The 18,555-nt window shown below is 52.1% G+C and overlaps 1 protein-coding gene across 1 annotated transcript in view; it reads left to right on the forward strand.

Moving 5' to 3' along the window:
* Nucleotides 1-18,555, forward strand: part of diaph2 (diaphanous-related formin 2) — a 251,640-nt gene that overhangs the window by 221,685 nt on the left and 11,400 nt on the right. Inside the window, 2 exon segments of the mRNA XM_049027740.1 lie at nt 1,395-1,487; nt 1,806-1,856. Of these exon segments, the coding sequence (XP_048883697.1) occupies nt 1,395-1,487; nt 1,806-1,856 (144 nt within the window).

Here is an 18,555-nt window from a genome sequence, read left to right on the forward strand (position 1 = left end):
AACCGGCACCTGGAGTCACCGTCCTGTCACAGGTGGCCAGCATCAGGTCCGGCGTGTGACGGCTTGTCTAATTAAGCCTGGCTTTGCTTGGCCACCTTTAAATACAGCCGAGGGGGGGAGGTCGTCAGCAATGATAAAGAGAGAGAAAACACATGAAAAGAAATAATAATTAATGCCCCTCCCTCTCCATCCGCCTGTTACCCAGTCAACCGTTAAATTCCTGAGTTACGCTGTTTTGGGATATCGAACCATCCTTTTGGAGGGGGGCACACCTATCCGGGCCAGCACAAGAGCACGGGGCCCCTCCTAAAATTAATTACAACTCAATGTCAACTTGCCGTTTATAAATTAAATTTGCTGACTGTAATTTTAATCCCTAACGTGCGAGAAAACAAAAGATTGATCACAGTGCTTGAAACTGCTACCGTCGACCCCCCCCCCCCCCCAGCAGCCTGGCTCGGCGGTAAACATTTTTCCGAGTGGCGGTTACATTAATGATGGATATCGCCATGCCGCCGAGGATAATCCGTCACCGTAATGATGTCGCTGTAAAATATCGTCTGATGTGGACCGCGGTGATGGAGAATGCAGCCAGGACTTCATTAGCATGAGGTAAAGATAGATGACCCAGATAAATGGCCCAAACTTTATTACTTCCGCGTGGCGTGGAGAATGGAGGGGGGGCCTGTTCCAAGTATCTGAGCTTACTGTGTCCGTAATTCCTCCCTGCGATGGCCTGGAGATTCCGATTTTCCCCACGGCTGTGGCCCCACGTGCTGCGCCATCATAAACCGCGGTGAAGACCGCTTGCCTGCCCTCGTGGACGGCATCTGTCAGGGGCCATCTCCCGTCACCCCCCCCCCCCTCAAGAGAGCTTATCGCTGCGTGTGCTCGCCCCCTGCCTAATTATTTCATCTTCTCCTTTATTTATCATGAGAAAACTTCTTGGGGGGGGCAAGTGCGGTCTTTTCCATTTTGGACAAAATTAAGAAATATCACAGTATGGTACAGTATGAAGAACCCCAGTGACGTGCCCCAATGCGCTAGGTAACCTCGCCTCAGATTGTGCAGCCTCATTGGCTGCATTGTGAAACCATGCTGATGACATCAACAGTGAGGTCATGCCTACGCTCTGGCCCACGTGTGACCCGCTATGGAATAACTTCGGATGAAAGGATGCAACAGCACCCCCCCGTAGCTTCAGGATACAGAGAGAATTGCACGCTGATTGGCCAATAGCGGAGGGTGTAGTTGGGGCGTACATGGTATGACATTGATAGTGTGTGATTCTCAGTCCAGTTCAGACCCTCGTTGTGGGGGTTGCTTGAAGATACATTGGATATTATTCCCTGTGCTCATGACCCATTCCCCTGTCTTTGTCCCCCCCTTTCCAGAGGGAGACGAGACCGGCGTGATGGACAGCCTCATGGAAGCGCTGCAATCCGGGGCTGCCTTCCGGGACAGACGGAAGAGGACACCACGTAACGGTATGCTCTGTGGGGGGGCTCCTGGAGTGGGATGCGGTTCTGCGTATGTCTGAGCTCTGTCTGCCCCCTTCCTGTCCTGCCTGACGACTGACGTACAGGGGACCCCCTGCCCCCCACCCCCGTACGTCCCATGTGACTGGGGGGGGCTTTGTCTCACTAAGGTTCTGGGATGGTAATTGGCCCGGATCTCCTGAAGAAGCCCAGTGCTTGACGTGCCTGTCTCTCTCTCATGCTCTCTCTCTTTCTTGTTCTCCCTCCTTTCCTCCCCCCCCCCCCCCCCGTCCCACCCGTCTCTGTTCTGCCTCCTCGATGTCACAGGAGATCAAAGTCCCTCGAGTCCGGTCTCTCTCTGGCCAGGTGCTAACAATGGTAATGGAAGAAAGCGGGGCATCCGCTTAACCCCCCGCCCTGGGCTGTAGCTGTAACTCAGGCCCCCGCACCATCCCCGGTGGGCCATCCACACCTGGGGACGTGGGCACTGAGGTTCAGGTCTCCCAGAATTCACCTGACTTCGCTAACATCCGCTAACAGCCATAATCACAAATGGAGTGGCCACATCAGACAGTATTAATGTTCATAACAATAATGATAACTCCCGACATTGGCCCGCAACGCGACCCGCGAGTGATACACCTCTGGCTTTTCCTCCCTTCCGGTGACTTGAGTGTTTTTACTCCAGCCAGCCTCCGCGTTCCCATTCCTGTTCCGTTCCCTTACCAGATGGCTCGTGAGCTGTGTCTCCGGGATCCATAACGGGATCGAAGCAGATACAGGCGAAGTGATCACAGCCCCTAATCTGATTGGCATTGTGATTAAATAAAGTTTCCCCAGCCCTTTGGAATGGATTCCCCCCCCCCACTCAGTGCCGGTCTCCCTGGTACCGCACAGCCATGGCCTCCCCCTGCCTGATTGGCTGGCAACCTCAGCCCCCCCCCCCAGCCACGCCCACATGTGGTCCCCTCCATTCTCCTTGGCAGAGGGGTGGCCTCACGTGAGCCTCTCGTCTTCGTTAATTACCCAGTGACAGCCCTTCTTCCTCTCTCTTTTCCCTCAGCTTGGCATTCTGCATTAAATGTCAGCTCCAAAACTCTCCTTCCCAAATGTACTGTACCCTGTCTGTACCCTGGGCATGGCTCTAGGGGAGGGGGGACATTAACCCCTGGGAGGGTGAGCGTGCACGTGTGCGTTTGCCGTCATTGTGTTTGCGGGTGAATGCTTGCCGGCGTGGGGATGTGTGTTGAAGTGTGTATGTCAGATGGATGCTCAAGTACAGATGTTTTTGTTGCGCATATGTGTGAGTGTTTCCAGGGCAGGTAAGTGTGTGTGTGTGTGTGTGTGTGTGTGTGTGTGTGTGTGTGTGTCGGTCTTGCAGTTTATCCAGGTGTGGGACACCTGTGTTTCCGTATGAGCCCTTGTTTGTACTTAATTCATATTTACAGTTATTAAGAAACAGTGTGTCGCTTTGAGGAAATATTGACTAATATAATCCACAGCAGTGCATCGGGATGGACAGGAAAGCCGAGTAATAAAGGTAATTAAAATAAAAGGCTGCATGCTGATTAGTCCGAGGCATCCATGCTGAGGGCCAGAGTGCGACTGTACGGGGTCCGATCAGGCAGGAAAGCGGCGGTGCTCTCACACAGCTTACCTGTGCCTTCAGGAGCCGGACCTCATCGTACCGCGGTGAATACCGAGGGTCAAGGCCGTAGCGTGTACACAGAAACCGCCATGAGTGTCCTGTTTGTGTGCTCTCCGCTGCACGTCTCGTGGCCGTGTTGCATTCACAGTCATCCTGCTGGCTTATGAAAGCGGTCAGGATGTTGGCCCATGGCCGCGTCTCTCTGGCGGCTTCTCCAAGGTCCGGCCCGTCTGCAGTGAGGCTGATATTATCGGTTAGGCATGGGCTCGGATCCCGCCGTATCCTATGAACGACCCCTAGTGGTGGGGCTGCGTTTCGCTGGCCAGTGCCGACCTCCTTCATGGGGGGGCACCGTCGAGAGAGCTGCATGTCGGCCCCAAACCATCGATTTTCTGACCCCATGTGGACGTCCCAAAAGTCACATGCTTCAGTCCCCGAAATATGGGGCGTGGCCTATTTATTTACTGCCTTTCAATGTCATTATGACCTCCCCCCCCCCCACCACACACCCAAATCTGTCTCAAGCCTCAGCATTTCGTCCCTCAGATCTTCGCCTGGATGATGATCGCCTTTCGGCCCTTAGAAACAGAGAGGACCCCATAGATGGTTATAGCAGGTCAGCCCTGCTGTCTACCCCCAGCCCCCCCCCCACCCATCCTGCGGTTAATTCACCGCGGCAGGCGGCCGAGTCGGCCCCTGTATGTTTAATGAAGATTAAATTACCTATTTTCGTTCATGAAATTTTAACATGCGGGAAAGAGATGAATCCTCAAAGCAGAGATTAGACAGGGGGGGCACAGACCTGAAGGGAGCTGGCCAGAGCGCCCCCCCCCCCCCCCCCCACTCCCTTCATAGAATCGTAGTAGGCATCATCTCGCTTTGAAGGCTTTGGTTGGTGGAGTATGTTGCTAACTATGACCCCCCCCTCCCTGAAGAAAGCTCTGGGGGGGCATATGGTTGTCAGGTGGGTTTTTATTGCCTGAATATCTGTTAGTTGGTTTACGGGCCCGTCTTCTGCTGGGGGGGGTGGGCACGCTAGCATCTCTACACTCTTCCCACAGGTGTGGTGAGCCTGGGGGAGCACGAGCGCTAAAGGTGTCACAGAAAATGGTCTCCCCACCTCTCTGTCCTGGAGGGTTTTGGGAACCTCTCGCCTGCCTCAGAAAGATAAGGCCACCCATCGCCATTGCTGGGGGGGTGAAACAGTCGTCCAGAGAGGGACGCCAATGGGGGTAATATGTCCAGAGTGTGGTGTGCTGGGTGGGGGGGGGCATAGGGTGGCTGAACGGAGGAGTGCCTCAGACCAGCACTGTCTCCCGTTTGTTTTTGACCTCCCAAAAGCAATAAATCCTGTGCCGGCCCCCTCCCCCAAGGCTTCGTCGGCGCGGCATGCGGCTACAGCACCGGCCTGCCTCCCGGCGACAGACCTTTCCGGAAGGAGCCACTCGGCAGGGCTGCAAAGGCCAGCCGTCGGCAACGCTTTTATCTGGCATTGTTACTGCCAGCGTGGGGCCAGGCAGGATGGTGGGCTGTGGTGGGGGGGGGGGCTGGCTGCCAGTGCCTCCCCCCACACAAGTACTTTTTTTTTTTTTTAACTAAATGAATTTAACCTCGTCTTGTGCGCATGGTCTTGTGCAGGGCGTCAGCATTCCAACAACTGGGGGCTGGGGGGGGGCATTAAATTTTTTGTCTTTCTATTTGTTTGTTCGTTTTCTTTCCATCTCACTTCTTCTCTCCTCTTGGCTGATAGCATCTGCCAATCCAGATGGAGTCGTCATCCTGGTATTTGACGGTGGGGGTGGGGGGGTGAAAGCGGACCGTGCCGGTTGAAAGATTGACCTCGTAACGTTCCGACAGAATCCCCAGTGGTGTCACGGTCGCCATCAGGAAACAGAGGGACTGCGTGACAAATTAAAGCCAACTTAGCACCCATGGTGGGTGGGCTGGGGGCCGGCAATAAATAAAGTATTTCCAGGGTGCGTCACCCCCGCATTCTTGGGAAATTAGGCCGTGTGCATTTTATATTATTTCTGGGGCAATTTTCCCACTGTTGTTCACTGCGGAGTGTCTGTAGCCGCTGATGGGTAGTGCTCCAGTGACGTCAGCATTGCGGCCCCCCCTCCTCGCTGCCACAGAACACATCAGTCGCTTCTGCACCAAATCATCGTGTTAAACACGTCTAATATGGAGCGTCGTAACTCCCCTCCTGCGCCTGGGACTTGGTACGGTCTAATCCTCACATATTTTGACCTGTTGGACCAAAAAAAAAGTTTGGTTAAGGATGAATATCCGTATGCCTATCCATCAACTAACCAGGGACCAGGGTCACCTAGAAGGGGCGGCACCCGGAAGGAATGTCATTATCATGCCATTTATTCCCTGTATTGCGTGAGCAGGCCAACTCCATCTTTAATTGGAAGGGGAATCCGACCTCGCTCCGAAGGCATATCCTCCGCTGATGTCTGCGAACATCTGTTCCCACAATCTGATTGTGAATCATCTAGGGAGCTTCTGAGAGGAAGGGGCAGGCGTAGCAATACGATCATGGTCTGGACGGGTTGCTAAGCTCCACAGTTCGTTTCCCGCATTCCTCCACTCCGGACTGGTCCAAGCATGTTCCGAGCGAGACTTGGGCCCCCGGCGCGGCGCTGACTAACCCGAGGGGTTGATGTAAGGCACCTCCAGCAGGGCTTCAGCCTACACCTGGGTTTCCGTAGCTGTATGGGGCACCTGTAATTCCACCTGCTGACAGCAGGGGTCACTGCATATGGGTGAGATGCAGTTTATCCTCAAAGCCATTGGCTGTGTAGGGATGGGACCCCTGCTGTGGAGCGGTGGTCCTAGCACCGGAACATCTTTACAAACAGGCAGTCGTGGCGTAGAACTGGGCCTTGCTCGTTAAGACCGTTAGTGGGAGTTTTCAGCCGCCCCATCACTGCTCCTGGCTGGCAGTCAGGACCAGGCGATGCCTTTTACGTAGAGCGCCAACCTCAGACTTGCACTTTTCTTCTAGCCAGCCTTGCAATATATTGATTTTCTAATACCATTTCTCAGAAGAAGCTAGTTGGAATAAAAGAGCTTTTGTGTCTTTGTTTAACAATACCTGGTGTAAACGGGGACCAGACCAGTGTTAGTAGTAATAAAACAGCTTTGCCGCCTATATTTAACACTACCTGGTGTAAACAGGGATCAGCCCTGTGTTAGTAGTAATAAAACAGCTTTGCCGCCTATATTTAACAATACCTGGTGTAAACAGGGACCAGACCAGTGTTAGTAGTAATAAAACAGCTTTGCCGCCTGTATTTAACACTACCTGGTGTAAACAGGGATCAGCCCAGTGTTAGTAGTAATAAAACAGCTTTGCCGCCTGTATTTAACACCACCTGGTGTAAACAGGGATCAGCCCAGTGTTAGTAGTAATAAAACAGCTTTGCCGCCTGTATTTAACACTACCTGGTGTAAACAGGGATCAGCCCTGTGTTAGTAGTAATAAAACAGCTTTGCCGCCTGTATTTAACACTACCTGGTGTAAACAGGGATCAGCCCAGTGTTAGTAGTAATAAAACAGCTTTGCCGCCTGTATTTAACACTACCTGGTGTAAACAGGGATCAGCCCTGTGTTAGTAGTAATAAAACAGCTTTGCCGCCTGTATTTAACACTACCTGGTGTAAACAGGGATCAGCCCTGTGTTAGTAGTAATAAAACAGCTTTGCCGCCTATATTTAACACTACCTGGTGTAAACAGGGATCAGCCCAGTGTTAGTAGTAATAAAACAGCTTTGCCACCTGTATTTAACACTACCTGGTGTAAACAGGGATCAGCCCAGTGTTAGTAGTAATAAAACAGCTTTGCCGCCTGTATTTAACACTACCTGGTGTAAACAGGGATCAGCCCAGTGTTAGTAGTAATAAAACAGCTTTGCCGCCTGTATTTAACACTACCTGGTGTAGACAGGGATCAGCCCAGTGCTTGTTCCATGTCCTTCCGCATCTCTCTTAATGCTGTGGGTGTAATGAGGTGCTCTCCCTCTTGCATGGCTGTGCTGACTGGGGTAATTTACAGCCAGCCATTTAGTGCCTGATGGGCATTACATTGAAGGGCTTTGATCTCAGTTAAACTTCAGCTTAAAACACTGGCTGCTGTGTTTGACCCCAAAACACCCCAAGTAGCTTCCCCTACCTGGCCTCTTAATAGCTAAATGAGGAGCTGTCTTCACACTCCACATTGCCCCCTGCAGGCGTGGCGTTCCTGGGAACATGCCCCGCACTGGTTTGCCTTTGGGTGGGGCTCCTTGTCGCTGGTGGTGACGGGTTTCATGCAGCCTTCTCGCCCTTACTCCTTGTGCCCTGTCCCCTCAGGGTTTGACTCCACACCGCAGAATTGAGTGTAAAGGCCCCACCGCATGTATTTAAAGCTACGTTTTGTGGGAGCTTTAAATGGTGGAGATGACTGACTCCGTCTATCCGGTTGTGCCGTCCTCCTGTCCATCCGCCCGGCGTGCTGTCAGTGTAGTATGTGTGTCCACAGAGTGTCACGGAAGGGAGTATGGCCGAAATCCAAGTCTAATGTTTTACGCTACTTACTGCAAAAAAGTGTGTGACTAGACTTACCTTTCCGCTGATGTGCTTCTATCCAGGATATCTTTGGCCATGGGGGCTGAGGGGAAACTCGGGGTCCCTGACATCAAGCCACATCCCAGGGAGGGAGATGATGAGGAGGGTGGGGCAGGTTCGAGAATATAATTTAATAGTCCAGATGGAGCATACTGGTGGAGAGCTCTTGTTCAGGTCCTGAAGACCCGCTCCTTTCCTGGAGAACCTGGCAGGGAGGATGGGGCAGCACCACCTCCCAGGCTCCGCTGTTCTCCACGCGGGGCAAGATTCTGCCTGACGGGGCTCCATCACTAATGCTGACGAATGCCCATCTGCGAATGGTCCTGCACTTATTTATTTATCTGTTTACCAGCGTGGCGGGCCGCGGTTATTTATTGATGGGCTGCGGGGATGTGATGGAAAATTTCCATTTGCAAAATAAAAATGAGTGAGAGAGAGAGAGAGAGAGGAGTGGGGGTGCATGCAGAGCGGACGGGGAACATTTTCCGGGGATTCCTCACCTCCTCACGGAGAGTTCTCAGCATTCCGTATTGGTGTCCCTGCCTGGTAATGGAAACCTGATAGAGGCCATTTATTTGCTCAGTACTAATCCCACCTGGTTTACTCCCCCCCCACCCCCCGCCCCTTCCCTCTGTTAACTCAGACAGGGTTTCCTCAGGGAGGTGTGGTGATCGTTGCACACTCCTAGCTGTTTTGAGGGTAGGGGGGAGGTCTTGTATCTGCCTGTGCCTCCCAGCAGTCCGGTCCTACGTTTCGCATCACGGACGAACTGTTGCCCCTGGAGTGTCCATTTGGCCTGCATCCCCCAGGGGCGCTCACCCTCATACAGACACTTTAAGAAATTGTGGTGCCTAACTTTTCCAGCCGTTATACTGAAAGGGCAGCATCATTGTGAATGTGGGGCCTGTGATCGCCTAGTGGCTGGGGGTTGAATGATATCTTCTGGGGCAGGAGTTGTTAACAAAGTTCCAAGTGAAGTTTTAATATATACCATTTGATCCACGTTCTATGGCTCTGCGAGGTTTCTCAAACACAAAACATGACTTGGTAATGCATTCTATTTGTGCTTCAGGTTCCGAAATCTAGATTTCATATGAATAAAAGCATTATATATAATGTGAGGCATGTAGCATGTCTTAAATATTAAGGGTGAAGCTCTTTACAGAAGCCAAAGAAAGTGGTGGCTGTGTGAAAGGATCACGCAAAGTTCAATGGACTCACTGAACACGCTAAGTGACCTTTTGGCCCCAGGGGGGATGTGAGGGGGCGCGGGGGGATTGGGGTGGGAGCAGGGGGGTGACTGGTTACATTACTTCACCTGCTGTTTTCGCGTAGCTGCTTCAAATTAACTTGGGTCACACGGCAGCGGAGGGCGGCCGGCTTGGGCCAGTGGTGCACGCGTGTACTTGTTGGTGCGCGTGTGCGTGTGTGTGTGCGTGTTCATGTGCGTGCGTGTGCGTGTTCCAGCGCTCATATTAATGGCCACGATCCCTCTCTCTCACTCTCTCTTAACGTTTTCATTAGTATGTTTATTGCAGTAGCGGGCAAATGGATTTCCTTTAGCGGACTTTGAAACTTTTATGGCGGTCGATGAGGCGAGCGGTGCCGCCGTGCCCGGCTTTCCTGGGGGGATGGGGGGGGGGTCCTTGGTTACTTACCCTAAATAATGGAGGAGCCGAGTCGGCCTGCCGGGGACAGGTGGGGGGGGGGGCTTTTATGGCCTGACTTACGGCCGGCTTCAGAGCTGTGCCCTTGAAAATCATAGACTTAGTTTTTTTTTTCCTCCCCCTGCTTTTCCACGCCCCCCCCCCCCCCCCACTTACTCCCCCTCCATATCCCTGCTCACAAACAGTTATTTATCCCTCCATCTACTTCCCATTCCGAATGATCCGGCACATGGGTGACTTTGAGCCTGGATCCTGGCCCCGGAATATCAGGACGCGGCGCTGAGGAAGCACAGGATGGTACCACTTTATCTCGGGGGACAGGCCCTCTCACAGCGGGCCTGGGCCTCCCCCGCGTGCTTCCCCTTAATCCCGGCGCCTGCTTGTCTGGACCTGTCCCCCCCCCTCCCCGGGAACGCTCATAGATAACAGCTCACATCGCAAAGGAAAACAGCCGGTCACTCTGCATTCGGGGATAAATGCGGAGGCTTTGTTCACGCTGATTATTATCCTCTGCCGAAAACCACCCATTCCAATCTAATAAATAGAATCGGGCCGGCCTTCCCCGGAAAAGCATCCCGCCGTTGTCAGTCATTTTGTCTCATAAAGTGAGTGTCAGCCGCGGTCACGATCACGCCCGTGGACGGACCCCAACAAATCAGTGACAGGCTGAAGGAGGACCTCAGAGAGGCCAGGCCAGTAAACAGAAAAGGTGGGAATGGATTAAAGCTGCCACTGTCCTCTGGGGAACCATGTGGCCCAGATTTCTTTAAAGAAATATAGAGGGAGCGGGGTGTGTGTGTGTGTGTGTGTGTGTGTGTGTGTGTGTGTGTGTGTGTGGGGTGTGTGTGTGTGGGGTGGTGGTGGTGGTGGCGAGCGGGGGGGGCTTTCTTTCTGCAAGAATAAATGTAGCAGTGAACGCAGAAATAAGCTCACAGCCCCATCGTGTCAGAATAGGGCATTCAGGGAGAGACAAAGGCACGTCCTGCATGACTGGCAGGTGAAGAAAAGGTTGATTTGAGGGGAAATAATCTGATTTTGAAAGGGACTGCTGTGGTGAGAGGGGGAACGGGAGTGACCCCTCTGTGGGGGGGGCTTTGAATGTTTAAAGTGTTTCAATGAGGTCTGCTTAAGTTTGGGGGCCCGAGCCCCTGTGACCATTGCGGGAGGGATTATCCTCGTCCCTTTCAGCCTGCTTTCTTATTTATTTTTACTTTTTTTCGGGAGGGTGGGGGTGTCTGGCAAGACAAACCCACGCTGCCTGAGAGGTCTGTGGGTGGGGTGGGGGGGTGGAGGGGGAGGTTCAGTAGTGCAACAAGCCAACAGTACGGAAATAGGGGCGTGGCAGCGGAAACGGAAAAGGTGACAAGGTGGACTAAGGAGTGAGATGGGAGGCGGCAGGAGGCGGCAGGAGGTGGCGGCGTTCTACTCGTCAGAACAATGGAGGCCACGTTCAAGTCCCTGTTCCCACGAGGTGTTCAGGTCCAAGGCGGAATGAAGATTTTGTCAGTTATTGGAAGGGAATCCATTCCTGTAGGTGAAGCACCTCCTCATGCAAGGAGGGAAGCACGCCCTGTCCCTGCGAAGACAGCCAAGCGATCTGCTCTAATGATGCTCCCTTTTGCTTTAATTATCAGTTTTATTGCAGTTTTATTTGCTTGCGTGTTTGTGCTGATTGCTCCATTTCCCAGATAATGTAAGTGTGTGTGTTCGTGGGCGGCGAGGGGGGGGTTCATTCAAGGGCTAAGGAAAGACAGAATAGAGGTGTGCCTCATTCTTGAGGGGGGAGGGCAGGGGGTCAGGTGCAATTGAGCATGAATGACAGGGGGGCGTAGGCTGGGGGGTGCGGTGTATGGTGGCTGAACTCAATAAAAGTCCAACACATGACACATGAATTCTTAATTAAAACTGCCAACTGAGAATTGTTCTCCACCCCACGCCCCCCCCCCCCCCCCCCCCCCCCCCCCCCCAATAGGTCAGCTGTCAGTAGTGCCGGGTCTGAGGGGCAGATTCTCTGTCCCGGCATGAATGGAGGGAAGCCCTATCCTTTCACTGGCCAGACCCCGCCCACCCCAGCACTCCCCCCGGCCAACTCTTTCAGCTCCGAATGCCATGGGGTCCAGCTGCATGCCTCGGGCCTTCCCCGGTGGTGGGAATGACACCACGCCGGATTCGTGTGGGGTCCAGCTGGTGCTGAGAGTCGCGTCCGTTTGTTGTCGCCATGCCTCAGCATGCAGGTTCGCTGTGTAAAATGGGCCGTCGGCCAGGTACGCGCCGGCCCCTCCATGACGGCCCCCACCCCCAGTCCAACACTGGAGCACAGAAGCTTCATCAGGCAGTTAAAAATGTTTTGTAGGGGCACGTTTTGGTGCCTTTATGAGGAATTCCTGATTCACCATGCAAATGACGTGTTTATCATCGGCGGGATCTGCGAGTAATGCGCAGCCCAGCACGCGGGGCCCCAGCTCGCCACACGGGGCCCCAGCTCGCCACACGGGGCCCCAGCGGAAATGAGGCTGTCCTTCCTTCTTCATCCATTTCATTATCTGTGCCATTATTGGCCCAGAATGAACACATCCATTATCTAAATTTCCAAATGCAGGCATTTTATTGGATGGAAACTGTCCCCTGTTTGTCTGTGGAACCCGGTCTAAGACGTCTCGTCCCGTATATTACAAACGCCTCCCCAATGTGTTTACTCACGTTCCAACTCCCGTCTGTCTCTCATCTTGATACCCGTCTGTAATGGCAGTCACCAAGCTCGCAAGACACGTCTAAGGTGATGTCATCATTCATGTTGTTTGCTGATTGGTTAACATCATGTCAGGTGACATTGGGAGATTGGTTTCATGAGGTTTAGCTAAAGATTAGTCCTATATCTTCTCTGACAGTCAACCACTGAGCCCACCCACTGGTGCCAGCCAGCATTAATCATGCTTATTATTATTAGTAGTAGTAATAGCAGTACATTTATCCTTCACCTGTCTTTCACATCCTTATTCTGAGTCTCTCCTGGTCACAATGCTGGGGTGCACCTGGATGGGATGTCAGTATTATTATTAATTTAATAACTAACATAAAAAGTTAATGTGTGTGTTGTTTATTTGCTCGCTACATAATATTGTTCAGTGCTCATCAGCGCTCAGCTCAGGTCCCTGGACATGAACCCACAACCTTTACAGCTGCATCGCTCCTCTTAGAGAACTCAGTGATGAAGAAGCAGTGGAGATGGCATGTATGGATCCGCCCCCTCGGATTGGTTTGTCTGTTACTCTATAGCTGCGAATGTGCATTTCATCTGCATTTCACTGCTTTGGTCACCTGTTGAATGAGGACCTGTTTGTAGCTGTCAAACCCCAAAGTGAGGTGTCCCTAAATTGCTTGTGTCTGGGGGAAAAAAAATTTGGACCAGTTTCAGAAAGGGCTATTAATAACCGCGAGCTGGTGTGGGAGAAGGAACACTCCAGAATAGAGCAGTATGGCAGCTAAAAACACCTGTCAGTTTAGGACAGGCACTGAGCACGAGAGGGACTCATTCCACTGAACTGTCCAGTGCAGCATCACTCAGGCATCCTGAGGGGAGTAAGATGGAGCCTTGTTATTGAGGACAGCAATTGTAAATGAAAGTGCAAATTAAAAATGCAGTTTGCAGACTGTCCCTGTACATGTGCACTACTATCACTGTTAGTGTTAGGGGCAGTGTGGCAGACTATCCAGTGCACGTGCACTACTATCACTGTTAGTGTTAGGAGCAGTGTGGCAAAGTGTCCCTGTGCATGTGCACTGCTATCACTGTTAATGTTAGGGGCAGTGTGGCAAACTGTCCCTGTGCATGTGCACTACTATCACTGTTAGTGTTAGGAGCAGTGTGGCAAACTGTCCCTGTGCATGTGCACTACTATCACTGTTAGTGTTAGGGGCAGTGTTGCAAACTGTACCTGTGCATGTGCACTGCTAGCACTGTTAGTGTTAGGGGCAGTGTGGCAAACTGTCCCTGTGCATGTGCACTGCTAGCACTGTTAGTGTTAGGAGCAGTGTGCAAAGTGTCCCAGTGCACGTGCACTACTATCACTGTTAGTGTTAGGGGCAGTGTTGCAAACTGTACCTGTGCATGTGCACTGCTAGCACTGTTAGTGTTAGGGGCAGTGTGGCAAACTGTCCCTGTGCATGTGCACTACTATCACTGTTAGTGTTAGGAGCAGTGTGGCAAAGTGTCCCAGTGCATGTGCACTACTATCACTGTTAGTGTTAAGAGCAGTGTGGCAAACTGTCCCTGTGCATGTGCACTACTATCACTGTTAGTGTTAGGGGCAGTGTTGCAAACTGTACCTGTGCATGTGCACTGCTAGCACTGTTAGTGTTAGGAGCAGTGTGGCAAAGTGTCCCAGTGCACGTGCACTACTATCACTGTTAGTGTTAGGGGCAGTGTTGCAAACTGTACCTGTGCATGTGCACTGCTAGCACTGTTAGTGTTAGGGGCAGTGTGGCAACCTGTCCCAGTGCACGTGCTGTTATGTGCTGTTAGTTGTTATAATTATACGGTACATTTGCTTATTTTCATAGTTAAAGTATAGCTAGATTCTGGTTGGTCTCCTATGTAATATGAATACGGAATGTGAAATTCAAGGTTTCTAGCATCTTCTCTAATTAAATGTATTTTGAGGATGGGGGTCCTAACCTGGATGGCCCTGGGAGGGGGGGGGGCATGGGGTTGTGCACTGCTAGCTTTTTCTTATTGGTGGGGTGTGACGGCCTGCAGCGTTCCATGTCACCTTCTCGCTCTCTCCCTGCTTTCTTTGCCCCACTACCATTTGCCCCCATGCGCCACGTGTGTCTTTCCTCGGTTGCCACGGAGCTAAAGCCAACCCTCTCCCCCCCCTCCCTCCCTCCAGCCTAATCTCTGTTTACCTTGTAGCATAGTGTCTTAATTGGAGAAACCAAAGAAGTGGGGCGGGTTGGTTCTTGGTCAAGTGGAGATACTTCATTATCCGGGACTCTGCAGCTCAGCACGTCGGTCCTGCTTCAGCTATATGGCAACAAACGTCAGAGGCAGAATAAAACGTCAGCGTGCGCGTTGGCAGTCGTGTTGATGGGCTCTTTTCCGCCGGAAAATGTGCCTTTGGTGAGATTATGTCTATTTCTATCTGCGGCTCGGTTTGATTGGACCCCATTCAGCGGGCCCTTCACCTCCGCGGATTAGCCTTTAATCTGCGTTTAACCAAAGCCTGCGAAAAAAAGGAAACAGGCAGATAATTAACGCTTTCCCACTCTCCCCCAAGCCTTTATTTATTTATTTATTTATTTATTTATTTATCTCGGTGTGTATTTTTAATGTCGGGCGGAAACGGTGTCATGGGGTTGGGGGGGCTTCTAATAAAGGAAAGTAAAATAACAACCGCGCCAAAAGAGGGGAGGGAACGGGGGGGGGGGGGAGAGAAACCGAGGTAGGGGCAGAGAGAGTCAGTGAGAGGATGAGAGAAAGAGAGAGAGGGGGGGAAAGGAGGAGTGAGGGAGACGGAGAGAAAGAGTGAGAGAGACAAAGAAAGAATGAAAGCGGTAGAGAGAGGAAGAGATGGAGGGGTCGTGCCTGTTGCTGTGACAGAAAATCGGCATGCTTGCACATTTCAGTGGAGAGCGGGGGGGACTATGTATCAGGGTGCCCACTGCCAACTGATGAACCTCCTGAGATCACCCCCTGGCTTCTGCCTAATATCTGATGATGCCTCCTGGCACTATCCAGGTGACCCCCCCCCACTTTACAGATAATCTGGGCTCTCCCATATGGTCCCCTGTCGTGGCACATCTAATCAGAGCTGCCGCACGGGGGGGTCTGAACGTCAGTCCGTGTTTGTCTCAACAGTCTCTGCGGTCCCGTCGGCCGCTGTGCGTCCTCACGCCCGCGTTCCCTGACCTTCAGATTCCTCTACGTTCTCACATTTTCCTGCACGAACGATATCTAAAGCCAGGCCACAGTGCAGAATATGTGAGAAGCAGCAGTTCAGGAGTCTGACCAAAGTGCAGCGGCGATGCCGGTGGGCTGTGGGGTCTTTGGCAGCAGAAGGCCCCACCCAGGCCCCATGACGAGGCCGTCGTCGTTAATGAGCCCTAATACCCCGGGGCTCCCCGGGGTAACGGCTGATTTCTCCTGGATAGCGGCTCTTCATTAAATGTTGATTTTCTGTCGCTAGGAATCCCTACCAATTTAATAGCCGCCATTTTCTGAGCCCATGGCTCTCTTCATTCGTTTATTTGGTTTATTTCATCACTTATTTAATGCGCGGCACAATTTTTTATCGTTAATGGCAGTACGGCGATCCAGCAAGCGCAGACGAGCTCCGAGCACCCCGCCCCGCTGGGCTCTCACTGAGTTCCTGACAAGGCGGCCGGCTCCACAGTCGGGTGATTGATTGGGAGCGGCTGAGCTAAGAAAAAATCCAAACTCAATCTGGGGGGAGGCCCAGGATGATCAGAGACAGCCTCCCGCCTCTCAGGAACTCACTTTCTGTTTACATGCTCCAGGATCGAAGATGACAGTGCAGATCCATCCAGGTGCTGCGCTGAAACTCCCAGAATTCCCTTCTCCCTTTTTCGATGTTCTCTGCGATGACAATTTGGCTGTTACCACCATCACCACGAAGTGCTTTTCACGTCTCTGCGCTTCAGGGCTCTCTCTCTCTGTCCTGCTTTTATTTTGACTTGTCCTCTTCCTCCCTGTATTATTTCTGCAGAATGTTCTACAGTGTTTTCGGCAAATGGTGACAGCGCGGTTATGTGGGGAAGTGGGCAGAGAGGGGGGGTGCAGGAGAAGGCTCTGTGATCTGTGGTCTCGCTGCCCTCAGCCACTCACCAGTGCAGAGGGTGGACTGACATGCTTAATGGAGGGGGATCTGAGGCAACTGGAGGCCCCACTGGAGAACGAGCCCTGACATGGGGTGGGGTGGCGCCAGTGCAGCTGTTTAGACAGAGTAATAAAAAATAATCTGAAGTTGTTTCAGACTGGTTAACAAAAACCACTAAGGTGATACCTGTTAGGCTTTTATTTTGAAACTTGGGTTCAACATGCCAGTGAGGCAGCTAACATAAGGAATTAAAGTGGCACCAATTTGTGAGGCCGTTATTTTGAAGCTCGCTTTCATACATGTCAGCAAGGTGGCTAACAGGAGCCATAAAAGTGACTCTATTTGTGAAGCTTTTATTTTGAAGCTCTGGCTTTTACATGTCAGTGAGGCAGCTAACAGGAAGTATAAAGTGAGACATGTTTATGAAGCTTTTATTTGAAGATGGGTCTTATCCATGTTGCCGGAAGCAGCTGAAGAAGACATAAGAGAGACTTTCCGTGTTGGTGAAGCAGCTGATGGGAGGGGTAATTGTGACACCTGTTTGTGAGACTTTTATTTTGAAGCTTGGTCTTATATCTGTTAGTGTGGGAGCTAAACAAGTGGCATAAAAGTGACCCTGGTTGTGAGGCTTTTATTTTGATACTTCCCACTTCACCATCCACTTTCATCAGCATCAGAGCCGGGGGTTATCCGCAGACTGTAATGCCTGTGCTCAGCGCGTCATCTGTGTTGAGCAGGCCTGCATTTCTGCATCGCGCTTTTTCCTCTGTCTGTCTGTGATGCCTGACAGGTACCAGCTGAATAAAATGGCTCAACATTGTTTGCTTCTGAAAGTATTGCATGAGACTGTCACTGATCTTCAGAGTTTGGTGGGGGTGTGGGTCTTTGGCTCTAAGTCCAGGCGATGGTGCATGTACACGCATGTCCCTGTGCTGGTATTTATGCCCACCTGCATGCCAGCAGCCCGCTACGACGAGCCTGCTGGGGGCGCCGTGTTAACCAGGAGGCCAGCCGGCCTGCCAGATGTTCCATCTCTGCTCGGGCCTGTCGGAGGAGATGGTGCCCCAGAGTGCCACCCAGTGGAAAGAGGGAGTCACTTCTCCAAAAACAGGCCTCCCACTGTGAGCCCGGTTCCGGTCCGTGTGCCTGCAGCATCAAAGGTCTTACGTAGGATATTGACACATGCAGAGGACTTTGGCAGGACGCCGGGCTCTTTTGGTTAGGCTACATTTATGGACAGGTTGCATGCATCTGCGGACCCTACGGATGAGCTGCCTCATCTTGGTCAGTGTGTGAGCTCTGTGGAGAAAGTGCAAATGCTGGAATGAGGAAGTGCAGCTGTACTCTCACCCAAGTTTGTTAGCTGTGCTTTGCTTAGCATCCAGCTGAAATGAGGCGGCGATGGAGAAGGTCAAGCCATGCCAGTCATTCTGAGCTGAATTACGAGAATAAATAACGCGCTCCGATGTTGCTAATTAAAGTTTTAGTGGGCTCGCCGTGTCCCGTCATGACTGCGAGGTACTGCAGGAGGGCGGGCCTGCCGGACGCAAAATGCCAGAGGAAAGGTCGGTTCCGACGGGGTGAGCCATGGCGCAGGACAGCGGGAGCTGCTCACACCGTGATCACAAAGGTCAGGCCACATCAGTTACAAGCCCCCTAGAGGACGAGGAGGGAATTTCCACCCTTTTTAGTTGGTTGCAGGTCTGAGTGTTCCTATTCAGATAAGAATATCGGAAGCTGAATTTGTGGGTCACGGGGGTGGGGGGTGCTTTCGAGAGTGTCTCATGCACGGTGGCCGGAACCCGAGAAGAGAAACTGCTGTGATTTGGTAATCGGTGTAGAGACGAAAGGATTTCACATTTAAAAGATTGACACGTGGAAAGGCAAAGCAGAGCCCCCCCCACCCCCCCCCCCACAAAAAAGGACCATGATAAATAACAGCACCTTTACATCAGAGACTCTGAAATGAGTCACGGATTTCCAGCGAATCATTTCCTGCTCTGAGGAATAAAAGGGTCCTCTGCAGACTCTGATTGGCTCCCGCTCTGTGTTTATCGCTTCTCTCTGCATGGTGGACTCTCCACAGGAATCCCTACTGATAGTGTCAGGCTGCGTTGCCGGCAGCGAGAGGTTGGGGGGGGGGAGTGTGTTTGTACATAGGGCACTGCTGTCAGGTCCGATGGCGTTGCTCATGCTGTGATGTGAAAGGCTACTCTGGGGGGGACAAGACAGGTACCAGCAAACAGTCCCCCCCCTCTGTAGTGACTCACTGTGACGCTGACTGGGCTGGCATACTCCCCAATGACCTACG

The sequence above is a fragment of the Brienomyrus brachyistius genome, chromosome 10, assembly GCF_023856365.1.
Source record: "Brienomyrus brachyistius isolate T26 chromosome 10, BBRACH_0.4, whole genome shotgun sequence".
Classification (NCBI taxonomy): domain Eukaryota; kingdom Metazoa; phylum Chordata; class Actinopteri; order Osteoglossiformes; family Mormyridae; genus Brienomyrus; species Brienomyrus brachyistius.